Source organism: Gekko japonicus, unplaced genomic scaffold, assembly GCF_001447785.1.
Source record: "Gekko japonicus isolate JY-2015 unplaced genomic scaffold, Gekko_japonicus_V1.1 scaffold14, whole genome shotgun sequence".
Taxonomy (NCBI): Eukaryota; Metazoa; Chordata; class Lepidosauria; order Squamata; family Gekkonidae; genus Gekko; species Gekko japonicus.
Window position 1 is genome coordinate 1,196,595 of NW_015176452.1, and position 22,131 is coordinate 1,218,725.

The 22,131-nt window shown below is 42.7% G+C and overlaps 1 protein-coding gene across 2 annotated transcripts in view; it reads right to left on the bottom strand.

Annotated features, from left to right (window-relative positions):
• Window positions 1-22,131, bottom strand: part of PPP2R3A (protein phosphatase 2 regulatory subunit B'', alpha) — a 59,705-nt gene that overhangs the window by 12,220 nt on the left and 25,354 nt on the right. For both annotated transcript variants that reach the window (XM_015426847.1, XM_015426848.1), the window contains 7 exons: window positions 19,885-19,988; window positions 18,641-18,743; window positions 13,753-13,827; window positions 12,163-12,249; window positions 11,481-11,637; window positions 9,115-9,163; window positions 882-971 (listed from right to left, as the gene is read on the bottom strand). In XM_015426847.1, the coding sequence (XP_015282333.1) occupies window positions 882-971; window positions 9,115-9,163; window positions 11,481-11,637; window positions 12,163-12,249; window positions 13,753-13,827; window positions 18,641-18,743; window positions 19,885-19,988 (665 nt within the window). The remainder of the gene's footprint in view (window positions 1-881; window positions 972-9,114; window positions 9,164-11,480; window positions 11,638-12,162; window positions 12,250-13,752; window positions 13,828-18,640; window positions 18,744-19,884; window positions 19,989-22,131) is intronic.

The following is a 22,131-nucleotide window of genomic DNA, read 5'->3' on the forward strand; positions in this document are numbered from 1 at the left end:
GCGGGATGGGGGGGAACTTACCTCCTCCTGCTGCTTCCTCCTCTGCCTCATGTGTGGAGGTCCCTCCCCCCCCCGCGAGTATCGTGGGTCCCGCCCCTTGTGGTTTCTAATAGTGGTAGAAAGAGTAAGAGTCCAGTAGCACTTTTAAAGACTAACAATACTGTGGTAGAGTATGTGCTTTTTTGAGTCACTGCTCACTTCTTCAGACTTATTTCCATTTATTCTTTGTATCCTCCTGGACTGAATCCTCCTGTACCAAACTGAGACCTAGGTTTCCTGACTCATTACCAATGCTGATATCTGCATGTCTCTGTATATCACACCTATGCTGATATCTCCATTCCTCCTCATATCACACCTAATCCCAATCACGCCTGCTATTGCCATTTGGCATCTGAAATCATCTTTATAAAGTTTGTATCTCCGGTATCTTCTGTTACATTTTATGGCACACATGGCCCAGCCCAACAAAGTGATATTTATGTCAGATCCGGCCCTTGTAACCTCTGCTCTAGGCTGATCCGGCATTGAGCAAGGGGCTGGACTAGATGGCCTGTATGGCCCCTTCCAACTCTGTGATTCTATGAATCTATGATTGCAATAGGATGAGACATATAATAAGCAATGTACTAGGTCTAGGATTATAGCAATCTGAGACAAAGTATAAAATTATGTTTAATATGTTAAAACAATGCAGAAAATGTATTACATAGGTATAAAAACAAAGCAGAACTAGGAAATCTAGCAAGCAGATAAGATATGCTATACACAGTGGTATAGTTCCCAGTCTCATTCCCTCCTGAACTATTCCACTATAATATGGTCCTGTTGCCTTTACAGAAACATTCCTTTACTTCATCTAAACATTTTGGGAGTCTTACCTCGTAGGACTTCTTTTGTCTTCTTCAGAGATCAAAAGCCATACAAAATCTGCATAGCTCATCTGGTTTTCTTTGTGTACTTGATTTCCTCTGTAAGACAAAAAGTAAAAATTTAAATATTTATATCCTGCTTTTCTCCCAGAAGGGACTCAAAGCAGTTTACAACAATAGCAACCATTCAATATCTTTTTTAAAAACAACAACCACCAAACAAAAACAAATCAACAAACTATCTTGGGCTGGTCCAGAATACAGCAGCTGGCTCTTCAAGACAAAGCAGCTGCCAGCCGTTGGCCAGGAGCCCCCATGGGCTCACACCTCTGGCCACACTCAAGAGTTAGATTGTAATGAAATCCTAAATTATCATAAATATAAGCAAAGACAGGTCTCAAAAATGCCCTGAAGTTCACATGGGAGAAAATGGTTTAGACATTTCAATACATGTCAGAGACTCAATTTCAGTTCTTTAAAGAAGCTGGGGATGTTTTAGTGCTTATCATTCTCTCCCTGATTCTTTGAGGAACACTGTTCACCTTCCAACAGTACTTCAGAAAGCAGATGACATTCTAATTAAAGTAGTTTTTATTATTTGGGAAGAGGTCCTTTATGATGGACAAAACTCTGCTTGTAATAATTTTCCCCTTTAATTCTCCTATAGTGGAACTTGTTTTGTGAATGTCCTTATACATGTCTGAGAAATTATAGATGTTTATATACAAATGCCAGAAGTGTCCGAGGTAGAATGGGGGAGCTGGAATGCTTCGTGTCAGAGGAGAACATAGACATTGTGGGAATTTCAGAAACCTGGTGGGATGAGGATAATCAGTAGGATACAGTGATTCCGGGATATAAATTATATCAGAAGGATAGGGAGGAAAGAGTTGGAGGTGGAGCTGCTCTGTATGTCACAGAGGGTATACAATCCAGTAAAACTGAGAATCTAAGGCCCCTGACACACGGGACGGCTGAAACGCGGCTACTCAGAGCCGCTCCAAACTTGAGACGCCCTGAGCCGCGGCGCATCGCTCCCCGGCACGATCAGATGCCGGGGAGGAAAAGTCCGATGGGAGGGGGAGGCTGCCGAACTGCGCATGCTCGAGCATGCGCAGTACGGCCGGGGGCCGGGATGCGGCGGTGCAAGGACGCGCCACCGATCCCACAGCCCAGCTTGAGGCGCTCCAATGGATGCAACCACCTAGATAGGTGGTTCTTTTTTACGGCGTGGTATCGGCATTTGGGACGGATCAGGGACGGAGACGGCACGCTCCCCAGATGTTGAGGTGGGATCGCGCCCGTTTGCTCTGCCCCCGTTCCGTCCCGCTCCCGGCCCAAATGGGCTCGTATGAACAGGGCCTAAGAGAAACAGATTCGCTTACAGAAAAGCTATGGGTGGAAATGGTGTGCCCAAATGGAAGTTTAACTTTGGGAGTTTGTTATCCCCCACCAGATCAAAGCTTAGAGAATGATTTAAAAACAGGAAAAGAATGAAGGAAAGCAGCTAGATGAAATAATTGTGTCATAATAGGTGATTGTAACTACCCACGCATTGATTGGGTCAATATGTGTTCAAGACCAGAGGAAGAGCTACTAGCTACTCTCAATGTTTCTAGCTACTCTCAATGACTGTGCCATGGAGCAGATGGTCACAGAACCTATCAGGGGGAGGCAATCCTGAATTTGGTCCTAAGTAATGCTCAAGACCTGATGAGAGATGTGAACATGATAGCACCAGTTGGGAACAATGACCATAATGCTATTAAGTTTAGCATTTATGTTAACAGGGAGTTACCCAAAAAGACCAATACAACCACATTTAACTTTAGAAGGGGTAACTTCTTTCAAACGAGGGAATGTGTGAAGAACAAACTGAAAGGAAAGAAGGAGGGTCAAATCCCTTCAGGAAGCTCAGATAAAATGTATACCATAGGTTAGGAAAGGTACAAATAGGTATTTAAAAAGGCCTGCATGGTTAACAAAGTAATGGAAGCAGTAAAAGGTAAGAAGGATTCCTTTAAGTGGTGGAAAGCTAGTCTGAGTGAGGTAAATAAAAATGGAGCACAGGCTTCAGCAAATAAAATGTAAGTCGGTGATTAGACAGGTAAAAAGGAACTATGAGGAACATATTGCAAAAAACATAAAGACCAACAATAAAAATTTCTTCAAATACATTACTAGCAGAAAACCAGCCAGGGAGACTGTGTAGCCATTGGATGAGCAAGGAGTAAAAAGATTACTAAACGATGATAGGGAAATGGCAGAGAAGCTGAATGCATTTTTTGCCTCTTTCTTCACTATGGAAGATGGGAGGTGCTTGCCCATTCCAGGACTGCTGATTTCGGGAGGGGTGTCAAAAGACCTTAGTCAGATTGAGGTGATGAAAGATGAGGTCCTACAATTGATGAACAAATTACAAACTGAGAAATCACCAGGCCACATGTCATACATCCAAGAGTTCTGAAAAAACACAAAAGTGAACTTGTGGACCTCCTGATAAAAATCTGCAATCTATCACTAAAACCTGCTGCCATTCCCAAAGACTGGAAGGTAGGCAATGTAACCCCCATCTTCAAAAATGGTTCCAGGGGAGAAATTACAGGCCAGTCGGTCTAACATCGATACCAGACAAGTTGGTGGAATCCATTATTAAAGATAGAAACAGTAGGCACATTGATGAATAAAAGCTATCAAGGAAGAATCTGCATGGATTTTGTAAGGGAAGATCTTGTTTCACTAACCTTTTAGAGTTCTTTCAGGAGGAGAACAAACATGTGGACGTGGGTGACCCAATAGATGTTGTTTTACCTAGACATCCAGAAAGCTTTTGATAAAGTTCCTCCTAAATAAACTCAGCAGTCATAGGATAAGAGGACAAGTCCTCTCATGAATTAAAAACTGGTTAATTAACAGGAAACAGACAGTGAGTATGAATAGGCCATTTCCACAGTGGAACGTGGTAAGCAGCGGGGTACCGCAGGACTCGGTACTAGGTTCGGTGCTTTTAACTTGTTCATTAATAATTTGGAGTTGGGAATAAGCAGTGAAGTAGCTCAGTTTGCAGATGACACTTAAGTTGTTCAGGGTGGTGAGAACCAGGGAGGACTGTGAGGTGCTCCAGAGAGATCTGTTGAGGCTGGGCGAGTGGGCGTCAATGTGGCAAATGAGGTTCAATGTGAGCAAGTGCAAAGTAAAGTACACTGGAGCCAAAATCCAACTATAAATCTACATTGATGGGGTGTGAACTGGCAATAACTGACCAGAAGAGAGATCTTGGAGTCTGAACATGTCAACTTATTGTGCGACTGCAATAAAAAAGGCAAATACTATGCTGGGGATTATTAGGAAGGGGATTCACAACAAATCAGCCAGTATCATAATGCCTGTGTATAATTCGATGTTACAGCCTCATTTGGAATATTGTGTAAAGTTCTGGTCACTGCATCCAAAAAAAGGTAGCATTGGAAAAGGTGCAGAAACAGGCAACTAAAATGATTAAAGGGATGGAACACCGTCCCTATGAAGAAAGGTTAAAGAGATTAGGGCTCTTTAGCTTGGAGAAATGAACGATGAGTGATTGAGGAGACAAATTCCTAAAGAATACTTGAAAGCTATTTAAAACCACACTAATTGAGGCCAAAATAGAATGCATTCCACAGGTGAGGAAAGGCACTGTCAAATCTAAAAGAAGGCCTGCATGGCTAACAACGTAAGTCAAGCAAGCTATAAAAAGTAAAGAGGTATCTTTTAAAAAAGTGGAAGGTCTGCCCCAATGAATTGGACAGGAGGGACCACAGGCTCTGGCAAAAGAAATGTATAATTATAATTAGGCATGCAAAAAAAAATTTTTTTTTTTAAAAACGGCTTGCTAAAAGCATCAAGAAAAAAATCTATCTGGATCAGGAAATCAACCAGATAAGCAGTGGAGCCTTTGGATGACAAAAGAATAAAAGGATTGCTAAAGGAAGATGGGGAGACAGCAGAGAAGCTCAATGACTTTTTTGCTTCTGTGTTCACTGTGGAAAGTGTGGGGCACATACCCATGCCACAGCCCCTATTTTCAGGAAGGGAGTCTGAGCGAGCTAAATTGAGGTGACCAGAGATGAAATTCTAAACCTACTGGGGAAATTAAAAACTGATGTCTCCAGGTCCTGAAGGCAATACACTTGAGAGCTCTTAAGGAATGTCAGATAGTTGATCTACTAACCCGCATATGTAACCTATCACTAAATTCAGCCACTTTTCCAGAAGAGTGGAGAGTAGCAAATGTGATTTTTAAAATTTTTAAAAACCAATCCAAAAGGGAACTAGGAAATTATAGGTCAGTCAGCCTAATGTCTACCCAGGCAAATTAGTAGAAACTGTAATCAAATATAGAATTGTTAGGCACATAGAGGGACAAAGCTTGCTTCAGGAAAGTCAGCATGGCTTCTGCAAAGGAAAGTCTTGCCTCATCAACCTTTTGGAGTTCTTTGAGAAAGTGAACAATCATGTAGACAATGGATGGTGACATTATATACTTGGACTTTCAGAAGGATTTTGATAAGGTACCTAACCAAAGACTCCTGAGTAAACTTAGCAGTCATGGGATAAGAGGATGGGTTCTCTTATGGATTAAAAACTGGTTAAATGACAGGAAGCAAAGAGTAGGAATTAATGGATAGTTCTCACAATGGAGGGAAGTAAGCAGTGGAGTCCCAGAAGGATTGCTATTGGGGCTGGTACTATTTAATTTATTCATCAATGATCTGGAACTAGGGGTGAGTAGTGTAGTGGCCAAGGTTGCAGATGACACCAAATTATTCAGGATGGTGAAAACGTTCAATGTTGCTAACTATATAGCGATGCACACTGGGACCAAAAAAACCTTCAAGTATAGGCTAATGGGGTCTGAACTTGCTGAGACTGAGAGGGAAAAAGATTGTGGGGTTGTAGTGGATAACTCTATGAAAGTGTCAATCCAGTGTGCTGTAGCAGTGAAAAAGGCAAACTCTATGTTAGGGATTATTAGGAAACGGACTGAGAATAAAACATCCGATACTGTAATACCCCTGTATAGATCTATGGTGCAGCCTCATTTGGAATACTGTGTACAGTTCTGGTCACCATATCTCCAAAAGGACATTGCAGAGCTGAAAAAAGTACAGAGGAGGGCAACCAAGATGATAAGGGGGTCGGAGCACCTTCCCTATGAGGAAAGGCTGAAGAGACTGGGACTTTTCAGTTTAGAAAAGAGACGACTAAGCGGTGACATGACAGAGGTTTATAAAATTATGCATGGGGTAGAGAGAGTTGACAAAGGTAATCTCCCTCTCCCAAAATACTAGAACTTGAGAGCATCTAATGAAGCTGATGAGCAGTAGATTCAGGACAGACAAAAGGAAATACTACTTTATAGGGAGTGATTAAAATGTGGAATTCGCTGCCAGAGGATGTAGTGATGGCCACAGGAATAAACAGCTTTAACAGGGGATTAGATAGATTCATGGAGGATAAGTCTATCAATGACTACTAGCCATGGTTACTGAGGGGAACTTCCACATTCAGAGGCACTAAGCCTCTGAATCCCAGAGCCAGGAGGCAACATAAGGGGAACGCCTCGGCCTCTATGCACTGTTGTTGGCTGTCCAGAGGAACTGATTGACCACTGTGTGAGACAGGATACTGGACTAGATGGACCATTGGTCTGATCCAGGAGGGCTCTTCTTATGTTCTTATATTCTTGTGTAAGTCCATTTTCTACTTTCTCACAATGTAAGAACTCATGGGCACACAATGACATTAATGAGCAGTAAGCTCAGAACAGATAAAAAGTACTTCTTCACCCAAAGAGTAATTAACATGTGGAATTCACTGCCGCAAGAAGTGATGGTGGCTACAAGCACAGACAGCTTCAAGACGGGACTGGATAAATGTATGGAGCAGAGGTCCACAAGGTATGGATGGAACACTATGTCTGGGGCAGTGATGATCTGTATTCTTGGTGCCTCGGGGGCAATAGTGAGAGGGCTTCTGGAGTTCTGGCCCTGCTGGTGAACCTCCTGATGGCACCTGGGTTTTGGCCACTGTGTGACACAGACTGTTGGACTGGATGGGCCATTGGCCTGATACAACATTGGCTTCTCTTATGTTCTTAAAGACAGGGTACACATTTTATAATAATAAGTAATAATGATAATATCTCAGTGGTAGAGCAAATGCCTTGCACATGTAAAACCTCAGGTTCAAACTATAATATTGTAAGCTAAAAACAATTTGTTCTGGATTGAAGAGAAAGAAATAATTGCCAAACATTTTCTGACACAGGATGTGCCAGAGTCAACATTTTAATGTATGATACTAAAAAGTGCAATTGAGCTACCGATGTACACATGGATATTACACAGTGAAATGACAATTAAAAAAAAAAGTCTGAATGATACCAAGACCAGCTGCTAAAAATACAATAACTGAAAGTTTTGGAAATGGCTGTTACTTGACGCCTCACTATCTGCTTTCAGTTGTACAAGGTGAGAGCAGAAGGGGAGATGGAGAGCTGAGTCAGCAAATAATCTGACAAGGACATGTACCAATCAGGAGAGGTAACAAATGATTCTGCATCACAGGATCACTCCTATAGGAATTTCTTTGCATAATATTTGTACTTAATCATGGCACGAGTCCCTCTGGCATGGGGAGGGTTTTCTTGATTCTGTATAAACAGAAGTGGGTCCTGTAAGTTTGCACTTCTATTCACTAGTGCTGCATCTGCTAGGCAGCAATGCTCCTGATAAGCTGTAGAGTCTTGTGAGCAAAAATTCTACTTTGTGAGCTACTGGCATTAAAGGTGTGAGCAAGCGATTTGGCTACTGCATAAATTAGTTTGCTCTGGAACCATCCTTCCTGAGCTAAGACAAAAACACGTGAGCCGGAGGCTAAACAACTGTGAGCTAGCTCACACTAACTCAGCTTAGAGGGAACATTGCTAGGCAGCTGCAGGGACAAGGTAGGAAGCTGCAAATAGTGGGGAAAGGACAGAGGTGGAGTGGCAGGAGAATAAGGTAAATATAATGCTTGTACAAAGTTTGAGTCCAGTGGCACGTTTAAGACCAACAAAGTTTAATTCTGGGTGTAAGCTCTAGTGTGCAAGGCACACTTCTTCTGGAAGGCAGGTAGGCTGCTGCAGAGTAGACTAGAGGGAGGGGTCATAGAACTAAACACTCCCCCCCCACCTCCACTTGAAAAGCCAGGCCAAACCAAATGGCATACAAAACATCTATGTGGGAGAGAACTGATAAAGGAATAAACTTCTGACAGCTCTTGGTTTAATTTTATGTAAAAGCAAATGAGATGAGGACTCTAGCACTAAGGCAGGGGTGAAGGAAAGCAAAACAAATGTTTTTAGATGCGGGCCAAGTTTGGCAAGTCATATGCATTTGTTCTCATGTCCTCCTCAACTCATGTGGTAAGAAAGTAGGGAGGAAGAGTCTATTTTGAAACAAGAGTGAGTGAGCAAGTGAGGGAAGCTAAACCCTAAAACCAGCCTCTTCTCACAACTTGCTGTGCATAGTTGACTGGTTTCAACACTTTTCTTAGCCTGGCTCCAATAGTGGAAGTCAGCTCGACTGGGAGAAAAAGGCTACAATTAACGGAACAGTGAGGCAAAGGCATCAGATGCTTTTAGCTCCTATTGGCATGTGCTCTGATTTTGTTATAAAAATAGACCCTTCCACTCCCTGCTTGTGGATCTTGACAAGGGGGGAAACTCACATGCCAAGATTCTCACACCACCCTATGCCCTCTCTGCAAGCCAGAATTTTAATTGCCAATCAAATGGAAATCTTTTGTGATCTCTTGTATAGAATTTGGCAGGGAGGATCTAATGAGGGTACAATCCCAAAGAGGTTCATCCAAGTGGGAGGCAAAAACACAAAACAAACAAAAAGAAATGAAAACAGTAAAAATGAAAACAAATGGGGGGTAAAGTTAAAAAAATGAAACCAATGAAAAAATGTACTTGCATAGCCCTAATTTGAGCCTTTTTCATGGTTTTTATGTCACTCACAAGGGAGAACAGAAAAATCAGAAACTATATGTATACAAAAGATGGTTTTACATTTGCATTAGAAAACATTAGGAGTCAACAAAGCTAAAGCAAGCATCATGTATTAACCATCCAGCATTAACCTTTCTGAACCTCATTCCAGATCTTTCCCTCAAGATGGCATTTTTTCTCTAGCCTTGTTTCCTACTGCCTTACCTAAGCACAGCTCCAGTGAATATTCTCTCTATAATTCTGCTTGACAGAGCTGTAGATGAAGAAACAGGAATTAGGAATAGGCAGTCTCTTGACTAGCACAGTATGCTATAGTTCTGTTAAGAAATGGCATTTTTTTCCAAAGCAAAAGCCCCCCCCTTTCCCCCCTAAAATGTCCTTTCTGTTTGTAACCACCCTTCCTCATTATGGTATGTTATACCGTAGTGAGTTTTTGTTGCCTTAGACAGTTTCTTCTCTGCACTGTTTTCCAGTTCTGTAATCCTAGTCCTACTGGAGGCCTTTGCTATCTGACTGAATTGCTTTTCATACTTTGTAATCCACCTTCCATCTCAGTGAGAAAGGTGGACTATAAATAACAACAACAACAATAATAATAACAATGTGATGTAGAAAAATCTATGTATGTAAAGTGGTTTTAAGTTCTGTAAAATCCAGCAACAAAACACTTTCCCCTCACTGAATGTGGCTTTTCTATATATCCAATTTATTGACATGCAACATCAATTTTTGAATGCGGTTCATCTAGTCATTCTGCTAGTTCCTTAAGACTCCTTAAAATCCATTAAGAATTATTCTGATTATGTGGCAAGATCTATATGGTATGTGCAATGTGCTGTATATGTCAAAGCAGAAGGATATGGCTTTTTAGTTAATATGAGAAGTACGAGCATCTGTATGCTTCAGCCAAGCACATAACTGAGCAAAAATGGGCTAGCAGTTTTCAAGCTGGCAAAGGGTTGGATCCATGAATTTATTCAATTTCCATCTGTGCAAAGAGAAAGTGATTTTCCCCAGTTCCCCCTCCTACTGCAGATCTCCCCAGTCCACCCTGTTTTGGTACTGAGATTTCCACCTCCCCAACCTCCACAAACAGCATTTCAGATAATAAAGTAGGCTGCAGTGGAAAGGGGTAGACAAGAAAGATCTGTGAGCAGAACTGCATTTCTGGTCCTTTAGATCCAATCCAGACTTCTATACCATTGGATGTGTGGCAATACAAGAATAAAACAAAACAAAACCACGGCAAAACATGATCACTAGGAATTATTAAAAACTCAGATTTTCTCGAGTAGTTGATAAACATTGGTGGAGTCCACTACTTCCTTGTAAAAAGTTTTGTTTGTTTGTAAGAAGTAAAGCATTTTCACACTCCTGTATTCTGTCATGCCTGTCCTCCCCCACCCATAAACAAGGTCTTTGTTGGTTTTCCTGACCTTTACCCTCCTGCCTTTCATTTGTTTACTTTCCTGCCTTTATGGTTAAATTTGTGACTAATCTGGTCTGCAGGTTCCCACCTTTGGAATTAAAGTAGTTGTGGCACCTTCTTCTATAGAAATCTCTCCCCACATCACTTGCCTAGGTAGGTTTTAGGTGAGAGGCAAAAACTATTTGCATTTATCAAGGAGAAGTAGAAGACAAATTTAAACAGGGGCTAGATAAATGCAGCCCAGTATTTTAAGTCTGTCTTCTACTGCTCCTTGAGCAACTTTGATGATGGGTGTTCTGCTCATAGTTTGTTGTTGTTTTATGAATGTTACTTGGGGGAGCACTGTATTTTTTATTATTTTATGAGTGTTATTTATTTTGCTTTTAATATATTTGAGTATTATTGTATACTGCTTTGAGAACCCTACAGATAAGTATGTAGGGTATAAATACTGTAAATAAACAAATAGCAAATGGGTAGATACATAGGAGGTGGGGGGTTAGCAACTAGTATTCTTCATCGTCTTTTTTTATAGTGGACTTCACATTGCATGAGGTGCTATGGAATATTCACAGATCAATCTGCAAAGCTCTTCAAATAATCAATAGGTAACAGATATTTTAGTGCCCTTTCAAAAAACTTTCCCTGTCTAAGCTTGCATTTTCTAGAGGCAGCCTGTGCACTAGGAATCAGAAAATCACCTTGACAAGGCACAAGTCTGCAACAGACAGTATGCAGTGTAGTTCAACATGCTCTCTACCCTAATACTTGGGAAAATATGCAGATGTCAGATTATATATGAAAACTTTTGCATATCATTGCAATTTAATATACATTTATCCCATGTCCTCTTTGACTGCACTGTTGTTTATATATCTATTTACAGCCTGACTCATGGCACAAGAATTTTTGTGGGATTAAGTGTAGGGTTTAGCTACGCACCCTTGCACCATCGCTGTGAACACCCCAAGAACGGACACAGGAGCCACTGATGCGGCTGATCTAGTTCTTACCACCAGTGCATAGCTTAGCTGTGCTGCATTAACAGCTTATATGGATTCTGCTTCCATCTTCCAACAATACTTAATTTATATTAGTATTAATAACCATAAGTGGTTCTCTTGCTCTTGACTCTACGTACCTTGATCGTTGTATCTAGCCAGATCTTTCTGGTTGATGTAGAGGTCATGGTCAGTGTCCAGTTCCCAGAATTTACAGTAAATGACATAAAAATGTTCATAGGAAAAATAATCTGTGATCTGATTTATGTCTTCCTCTTCTTCTAAGAGTGCTAGGGTCTGAAAAGGTAAGAGTTAATTCTGAATAGAATGTGTTAAATACCAAATACTCACAACAGAATTATGACTTCTGTGTTAGATGGAAAAAAACGCAGCATTGTTTGCCCAAGATATACTACTGTTGTTCATCTGAAATGCATTACTACTGGAGATCATCAATTGGTACTTCTCTTTTTAGGGACCTGCTGTCTAATCTAGAAGTTCCCAACTCAGTTACCTTGTTCTGTCCTAGAAAAACACAAAAGGATTAAGAAAGCAAACAAATGTGGCTTTCTTAGCTAAAGTAAAGCATAACTCTGGATATTTTTTGCCACTGCTGCTTGTATAGTGACTGCAAACTGCATTGAGGCCTAGCTTTAGTCTTTCAATTCACTGCTCCACAATTTTACCAAACATCTACACTGCTACTGTGCTTTTATTAATTCCTGCTAAATTTAAACTTCAAAACTGAAATCTCTAAATAGGATGTAAGCATAAAAACATAAAAATACATGATGCCCATAAGAATCCAACAAATTAATTTACCTGCAGGAAGTTACTTTTCCTTAACTCTGTTAGTGAGATTTTCCCAGACCAGGATCTATTGGCTGTGTAAAATATTCTTTGAATAACCTAGAAACATGAAACATCAGTCTCAAAAGGGGATTTCTACTATGGATTAAAAAATGCTACAAGCCACAGAAATATTGCAGTGTGTTCTTCACAACAGTCAGTACCAATATTTAAAATGAATAAAGCAACCTAATGTGCGAGGAACAACTAAAGAAACACACAACAATACAAGAAATCCGAAATAGCAGCACAAGGTTCAGTTTCCATGAAAATGGAGCTCACAAGGTCAGGCTCACAAACAGGGTTGCCAGTTCCATCTTTGTCCCCAGCGGGGGACTTTGGGGGTGTCCCCAATGTGATGTCATCATGTTGGGGACATCCTGACTCCAAGCCCTGCCTTTGTGGGGATGGTCCTGCCAGCTGTGAGCACTTAAAGTGCCCGCAGCCGAGGGCACCACCTGCCCAATCTCCGAGTGGCATTGCCGCTGGGAGATCAGGTGCACGGGGCCCTGTCCCGCTGGCTGTGTGCACTTAAAGGGGTTCCTTTAAGTGCATGCAGCTGGAGGGCCCCACCCGCTTGATCCCTGAGCAGCACTGCTGCTGGGAGATTGGGTGTCCGGGACCCTGTCCCGCCGGAGCCCCACCCACCTGGAGATCAGGCATGTGGCCCGCAGCCGCCCCTCTCCCTCCTCTCTCTCAAGAGAGGAGGAAGAAGGGTGGCTGCGGCTGTTGGGTCTTGGAGGCAGGGCTTCCCCCACCAGCCAGGTGGCCAGGGCGGAGGGAGAAACCCCCCAAAAGCGGGGAACCCCCCCCAAACCGGGGGGGGGGGGTGTCTGGCAACCCTACTCACAGACCCAACATGTGAACAGTCAAAACTGTCTTCAGTGCCCACATGTGAGGTTCCTGGTTCAGTTCAGGATTGTAGCAGACATGCAGAAGGACTTCAACCTTCCCCCCAGACACACCTCACACTGTTACCCTGAATAGAAACAGTCCAAGAAATTGATGTTACATGGTCTTCTGCAACAGGCTCAATAATTCCTCCCCCCAGATATGCTGGGATAACAGCATGAGGAGGAAGGCTGCAGCTCCTTCTGCATGTGCACTGTGATCTCACAGAAACTGCCTGCACAGGAATTAAGGACAACATGCAAGTCACATATGACCCTAGAACAGTTCATAGGTTTGGTCCACAGTATCCACCCTGTAAACCATCTCAGAAATCAACATAGAAGTTCCAGCTTTTAATTTATAATAACTTGGACTTTAATTTGTAATATATTGAACTATTATATTTTGATTGTTGTAAGCTGTCCTGAGCCCTGCTTTGCAGGGTATGGAGCGGGATAGCATAAACAAACAAGTAAACTCTTAGTTGAGCATCACAGTGAACAAGTGAGCAAACTCTGCAGACAAGCAGAAAAAATGCTAACATTTATAGGGAATGGAATGGCAAAAACAAATAACTACAATACTATGAGACAACTTCAGATCTCCTTGTAATCATGGCTCAAACTGGATCATTATGGGAATGTTGCCATACTGAATTTGCACCCAGCTTACTGTAGTAATGTAGCGGGAATGGAATTCTGGAGCATCCTTTAGAAATGTCAGGCCAGGGTGAGTTTCTACTACATCCTGAAAGACATAACCCATTTGTTTAAGATACAAAACTTAAGGAGTTCACAAAATTACTATGCTGTGGTTTTGGCAGGCAGTTCTAGCATTAGAAGAGCCACTCTCTTACGTAATTAAACCTTTAGAAAGCACAGGCAATATGCACCTGCTGGGCCATTTTGATTTACTTTTAAAGACAGAAGAATAAAGGTGGATAGTTAGTAAGCAGGCAAAAACATCCATATTTTAGATTAATATATTCAAGTAAAATGTTCAGGCATATTTTCTCCTCAAAGCATTTTCTCATCCCCCACTGATGGTTTTTATGCTAGTGTAAAATAAATATTTATTTTTAAGAGTTCAGTCCAAATCCTTGCTCCACTAACAGAACAGATTTTTACCTTTTTCTCTTCCCACAACATCTCCTACGCCTTCTAAAAAGCTGTTCCTGACAGTTGGGAGGAATATGGGTACAGAATAGGAAAGGGGAAGTCTTCCCACCATTACCCACCATTACACAGCTTGGTGATATTACATTAAATTATTGTATTAATAGTACATTCTCTCCAAGTGGTATCTGCATCTAATCACAATGATGAAGAGACAGGCTATTTGCCAGGTTTTAAAGATAAAAATAACATCCCACCATCAACCTGACAATGAACCAATCTATAAAAGAAATGCATTTTCTGGACACTATAGTAAAAATACTCAATGGATGCACAAGTCACCACCTTATACTGGAAACCTACTGGCCAACAAACATACCTACATGCCTCCAGCCACCATCCTAAACATGCCAAACAATACATTGTATACAGCCAGGCTCTATGCTACAGCTGCATCTGTTCCAATCCTACAGGTAGAGATTCTCACTTGAGGGATCTACAACAAACCTTTTTGGAACTAAAATATCCACCCGATGAAGTCAAGAAACAGATTAACAAAGCCAGAATGGTACCCAGAGAAAACCTGTTGCAAGACAGGCCCAAAAGAGGCAATAACCACTAGTGGTAACATACAGCTCTCAACTCAAAACAGTTCAATGCATCATCAGCAACTTACAACCTCTACTGGATAATGACAGTTCTCTTTCCACAAGTACTGGGGGGCAAACCTTTTCTTGCCCACAGACAGCCCCCAATCTTAAACAACTCTTCACCCACAATAATACATCTAATTTGAACATGGACAGTGGTTAAGGTTACCAAGTACCTACCTTCGAATCAGCGGGGGACACATGGAACATCCCTTGGTGGAACACATCCCCACTGCACCATGCCGTCGCCCAGACGTGACGCCAGCATGCTGGGCACGTAGCTGGGGGATGCTCTGGCAATAGAGCTGGAAACTCGATGGTACCATCCATTGCCAGAGCGTTGCCCAACTACGTGCCCAGCGTGCTGGTGTCACGTCTGGGCGACAGCATGGTATGGAGCGTTTGTTTTCCATGCGGGAATGTTCCTGACAAGACGTATGTGTCCCCCGCCAAATCAAGGTAAGTACTTGGTAAGCCTGACAATGGTACCTGAGCTTTCAATAAACCCAGATGTCAACTTTACTACCACATATACCCAGACAACACAATCACTGGACCTAACAACATTATCTCAGGCTCATTCACTTGTTCATTTTCTAACATTATATATGCCATTAAATGCCAACAATGTCTTTCCATTCTCTACATAGGGCAAACAGGTCAAACCCTACGCCAATGGACACAAATCTGACATCAGGAATCATAAAACTGAGAAACCTGTAGGAGAACACTTCAGCCTTCCAGGACATTCAATGGAGGACCTCAAAGTAGCTATTTTATTGCAAAAGAATTTCAGAAACAGGCTAGGATGGGAGAGTGCTGAATTACAACACAAGAAAATGGAGCCCCAAGGGCTTCACAGAGATATGGGTTTCTTATCACTCTACACATGCTAATGTCATTGAGCTTTCACATCTGTTTGTAAACTCTTTTATTATGCTGTATGTTAATCCGCTGGTATTCACAGGCCTTACCAATTGCCTTAATCCAATTTTAGCTATATTTATTGTTCAGTTACTTATGCATCTTGACTCTAATTAGCCTTCCTTGCAACACCCACCCCACCCTCTGCCTATATATAATGGTTGGTGACTTCAGTTTCAATGTATCTGAAGAAGTATGCATACACACGAACACTTATACCTGGAATAAAACTTTGTTGGCCAGTTTGGTGTAGTGGTTAAGTGTGCGGACTCTAATCTGGGAGAACCGGGTTTGATTCCCCACTCCTCCACTTGCACCTGCTGATGTGACCTTGGGTCAGTCACAAGCTCTGGCACAGCTGTCCTTGAAAAAGAGCAGTTTGTGTCAGAGTTCTCTCAGCCCCACCCACCTCACAGGGTGTCTGTTGTGGGGAGGGGAAGGGAAAGGAGTTTGTAAGCTGCTCTGAGACGCCAAGTGAAGGGCGGGGTATAAATCCAATCTCCTCCTCCTCCTCCTCCTCCTCCTCCTCGTCTTCTTCTTCTTCTTCGTCTTCTTCTTCTTCTTGCCACTGGAATCAAACTTTGTTCTTCAGAGATTAACCATCAGTCAAATGTGCATGAGTTTTTAAATACCAATTATTGCCTCCAGTCTCCAATTTACCTATGCAGTAGTTGCCACAAACAGGAAGGCACAGAAACATGAAGGCACACTATCAGCACTCTAGGGACAAGCAGAGTGGCCAATTGACCAAGAGAAAAATCTCCTGCCCCCTTAATAGAGGCTTAATGTATGGAAATAGGCAGTTGAAACTTTTCATGACACTGAGGTAAATAACATCATCTGGTTAATATCCCATTAAACCTCTGTTAAAGGGACAGGACAGTTTTTGTCCAGGGAGCTGGCAATGCTAGAAATGATTTACTTACGATCATATTAAAAGTCCATTGTTGATTTAATCAGTGTACCTACATTATTCTCTCATGAAACTGTGTTGGGAAAGCTGTGGGTAGGTAGGGAAGATAGCAAGTGGTCAGTGCTTTGATTAGTGAAAGGGTAGATTTCTAAATTGCTTGCCTACCAATTAGGATTGCCAGGTCTTACTTGGCTGAAAGTGGGGGAACCCCTCCCCCATTGGAGGGATGGCAACCCTACTATGAATCACTTCCTCCAACCTACAAATTATCCCCTAAGACATGGTAGGTAGATGTCTGTGATGTAGTTACTGTGTAGTAAGGGGTAAGCATTCTATACACATACAGATATTTGCATTCAGAGAAGCGATTATTCTTGGGTCAAATTTATTTAGATCTCCCCAAAGACCTTGCTTTTCTGTACTGAAAGGTGAAAGAGTTAGGACTATCTGGATATTATGCCCTTTCCATCCTTTTTCTGTGATGAATTTCTTTTGCAGTAGAGAAAGGTTCAAACCTACCTATTCTGCTTCCTCTATCCTTTAGCCCTAATCCCAGATTTTTTTTGGGGGGGGGGGTAAAGACAGGAAATTGACAGTAATTTGTTGGCAAGTAAAAGGCATTCCTTTACCAAGTTTTATTTAGGTACACCTATTTCTGTGCCAAATTCCCCAGTGTAGACAGATGAGACCTCAAGATAGTATAAATCTCACCCTAGTGCTTTGCCCAATATTATTTATCAGTGTGGCCATTAAAGAGGATTGGAACAGAAAAAGAAAGACGCAGAGAGCTCCAAGAGAAACGTTTTCAGAGGGTGGCTGTGTTGGTCTGCAGAAGAACAGTCCCCAGTAGCACCTCAGAGACCAACAAGATTTTCAGGGTATAAGCTTTTGAGAGTCAAAGCTCCCTTCATCAGATACCAGGTGACAATGTTATTAGGTCAGAGCAGCAGATAATTAATTTGGTCAGGAAGGGGTTTCCTGACTCAGTTCTAGCTGTCTTGCAGCTCCCTCTCTCCCATTCCTTCTAGGCAATCTGGACAGAAACTACTTGCACATTTTCCCTTATAGCTCTGCAATAAAAAGATGACAGGCTTACTTTTATTTTTATTTTTTTTAAGTAAAACTGAGAATTCAGTGGTGGGGCATGACATATTTCTGGGTAGGGCAGGGGTCATTTCCTGCAGGAGCGCACAGGAGTGGAGCTCCAGCAGTAAAGAGCCCAGGGGGCAGGCACATGCAACAAGCTCCACCCCCTGCTCCCAGCAGCCCTCAGTCAGAGCAAGAAGCAGCCAGGTAAGTTGCAGAGCTCCCCCTGGCCCAAAACAGTCCAGTGGCACCTTTAAGACCAAGTTTTATTTAGGTACAAGCTTTTCCTCCTCTGCGAGGACAGATCTGCACGTTTCCCCCCCCCCCCAATAGCTAGCAATCCAAAACAGTCCAATGGAGCCTGAGCGGTGGGTGTTGCCTTCTGACACACTTCCGGTGATGTCAGGGGGTGTGGCATATGCAAATTAGTTATGCTAATAAGCTCCTGCACCTCTTTTTCTACGAAATGACCCCTGGGGTAGGGTATTGCCCCCATAGCTACAGCCCTAAGCTGTACTGGTCTTGTTTCACCACACAAAACATGCACAGCCAAACTCCTTAGGCAGCATGCATGCATGATATACTGTGTAGACATAGCCAATGGCTGCCCCATATGCTAATTACAATCTGCTGCATTTGGGGGTCCCCTGCTTAGCTGGAACTATGGACTTTTGCCCCAAGGTCCTGTATAATGGTGCTTCTGACAACTAGTCTGAAACATACACATTAGAATGAAAATCTACAGGCATGGCAATTTATTTTATTGTTCTTGATTGTACAGCAATGGTGTTCTTAGGTGCTTCACAAATAATAAATATTATTTTATTATTATTATTTTAAACTTATAAAACTCATTAGCAAATCACACATACCTGTAGCAATGGGATGAAATCTTCCTGTTCCAAAAAGTTACAGTTGGGTTTTGCTAGAAGACAAATGAACTTGGATGCATCATCATGGCAGTTTTGTACTATCCTACAAGAAAAACCAAATACATAGAGTGTAAAAGAACTCCTAACAATCTGAGTTCCCAAAGAACACTACTTACAGGGCAATCCTAACAACACTTTCCTGTCGTAAGCCCCACTGGATAGAATTCTGAGCAGACATGCTTAGAAGATATCAGCCTGCATGTCTTTGGTTTAACTCCTTCACCTTCTCTCCCAACCCAAGCTTGCAACTCCTATTAGGTAATGATCTAACTCAGGGGTGGCCAAACTCTTTCACACATATTGTGCAGCTTCCAGCAGGACAGCTGGGGAAGCAAAGGGGAGGCATACTTTTTCTCCCTCCCGTTTATTTGCTTTTTTTGTTTGTCTCTCTCTCTCCTCACCTCTTTCATTCTTTCTTTCCACCTCTCTCTTTTTCTCTCTCTCTTAGACAAATAAATATAATTAGCAAACAAATATTATCAATACCTGTTTTTACCCCTTTTGTTTTTATTTTGGTAGCCTCATTTAATGTTAATAAAAAAGCAAATTTGCGTATTTTAAATAAAAATGTGTGCATAATATTTGTTCATGTTTTGCGGCTCTCAGACATCTGACATTTATTCTATGTTGCTCTTACACTGAGCAAGTTTGGCCACCCCTAATCTAACTGTACCAGAGCAGGTCTTTCTGACCTCAAAAAGTATGAATTCACAAGCAGCTTGTGAACTGAAGGTTTACCAAATTAACAAACATAAAAATACTGAATACATAAAAAGGTAGAAAACTGAAAATAGAGTAAAAAAGATATATGTGATTTAAAATGACCATGGAAAGGCAGGGAAAAACACACAGGTTGATTTTGCACAAGGACCTGCGCTATGGTCACACCTCCCTTTGCCCCGTTTCCATTGGTCAATTTCCCACTCGAAGCCGCATGGCCACATATTTGACCCGCGGTTTCACCCAATTTCCCCCGCGGTTTCGTGATCCTCAAAAAACAGGATCATGAAACCGTGGGGAAAATCGGGCAAAGCCGCGGGTCAAAATGCGACCACGCGGCTTCAACAGGGCAAAGGGAGGCATGATGGCGGCACAGCTCCTTGTGCGAAATCAGTCACACAAAGGAAAGGCATTGTGGTGCTAGGTGATGTGTCCCAGAAAAAGTACTATTGGAATATACTCACTTTCTCCACATAGCCACAAATGAATGTACAGATACAAATCCTGTTCTCTCTCCTCCTGATGCAATGAACATGGGAGCTTTCCAGTACAGAGGGCAGCAGCATATCTGGGAACAATACAAGACAGAATGTAATTAGTAGAAAAGCCATAACCTAATACATGTTTGGTAAATTCTATATATGCTTACTTTGAAGCAAATACTGTCAATTTCAATGGCTCTTATTCCCTAGTAAAATTCCTTTTTTATGTGCTGCTTACACTGCCTTTGAGCCTCTATCCTAGTGATAGTATGCATGTGTGGAAGATCGAAAGGCAGTTTTAAATGTGCTTGTGTCAGCTTTTTAAATCTGTAGATGTTTATGCAGAAATGTGCATTTACAGCTGCGCTCAAGCTTCCTATGAATTTTCTGCCACTTGTGAATTCTGTCTTAAAGTACAACTTTAGTCCTCCATTCACCATTTTTCCTATACAGTGGTGTTTTTTTATTCAAATATGCACATGTGAACATCTTCTCTATGTAAAGAAGTGCTTCTTTGGTCCCTACTGGCTGGCATCATATTATCATAATGGGAAGGGAAGGGACGTTGAAGGAAGAAAAAAACTATAATGCAAGTTCACCAAGGAAGATTTATGTAGCAGCAGAAGTTATAAGCTCCCAAGTTCTGGTTTTGTTTTCATGGGGATATCCCTCCAAAATGCACTCTCACTGCAGCAGAATAACATGTTCTCCATGGTGTCTTCCACACGGGTTATCTGCCCCAACGTCAATGCTTTTGGGAAACGGGCTTTTTTTCTGCTTCCCCGCAGCATCATGGAACATTTGTGCATCTCTGGGGCTATCCCTGGCTTTTCCCTGATCTTTCTCAAACATGCTTTGCTCTGAAGTTTTGGGAAAGACTGCAGTAAAGCCAGATAGCTGGTGCGTGTGAGGAAAAAATTGGATTTTCTAGCTCAAATGGCTGCCATTTTCCCTGATCCTATCTCTGAAGCAGCCAGTTTGGTGTAATGGTTAAGAGCATGGACTCTAATCTGGGAGAACCAGGTTTGATTTCCCACTCTTCCACATGCAGCTGCTGGTGTGACCTTGGGTCAGTCATAACTTCTTTCAGATGCTCACTCAAGGGCAGTTCTTGAGAGATCTCTCTCAGCCCCACCTGCCTCACGGGGTATCTGTTGTGGGGAGGGGAAAGAAAAGGGATTGTAAACTGCTCAAAGACTCCTTCGGGTAGTGAAGAGCAGAGTCGAAATCCAATCTCTTCTTCTTCATTTCCTCTCCCTGCCAGCCTATGTTTTTAAAAATAGGCACTAAAATCTCTATATTATAAAGATGATTTGGGGTGGCATCTCTCCTATGGGGTGGCAGGATTCGATTCACACCAAAATCAGTTGGACGCCTGGACTGCCACTCACAAACGGGTCCCTGGCCACTGGCTGGGTTGGCTACGTCCTGCCCACAAAGGCAGCAGGCGCCGGAACTCAACTCACAAGGCAACTTCACCTCAGGCACACAGGACAGATGCTCCAGTGACTCTGGCGCTGACGCTGGGGGGTGGAGAGAGCTGCGGCAAGGGAAGGGACAAGCCCGGCTGGCCTGGCCTGCTGGGCGCTTGAGGGGGAGTGAAAAGTATGCAGACGGAGAGTGATTTCAGCTAAGCATACCTTTATTTAGTTCAGGACAAAGACAACTGACCGGCTCACAGGCCGGTTTATATATGTTCAGAAAACCCGCCACCAAGCATACCTAAACACACCCCCTACTCCCGATAGGCTATTTACAGTAACCGGGCGACCATTGGTCTCCCGGCTGGGAAGCTAGCCCTTTTGATTGGGCCGGCTAGGATCCTCCGGATCCTTTGTCTTTCGACTGAAGCTAACATAGGAATTGTGCCTGGCCAGCCCGGGCAAGTCCGGGCATGTCAGGCTGAATACATTACACCCCTCCCCCCTTGGTTCGCAATGCACCCACAGACGAAGTCCTTCAGGTGCGCTGGTGGCTTCCTGGGGCGAGTCGAGCGGCGAGGTTCCGGGCTGGCGATTGGTTCGGTCTCGGGGGGCCTTGGAGTCGAGTGGACCGGGCCCGGAATACATTACACCCCTCCCCCCTTGGTTCGCAATGCACCCACAGACGAAGTCCTTCAGGTGCGCTGGTGGCTTCCTGGGGCGAGTCGAGCGGCGAGGTTCCGGGGTGGCGATTGGTTCGGTCTCGGGGGCTCTTGGAGTCGAGTGGACCGGGACCGGCGAGAGGTCT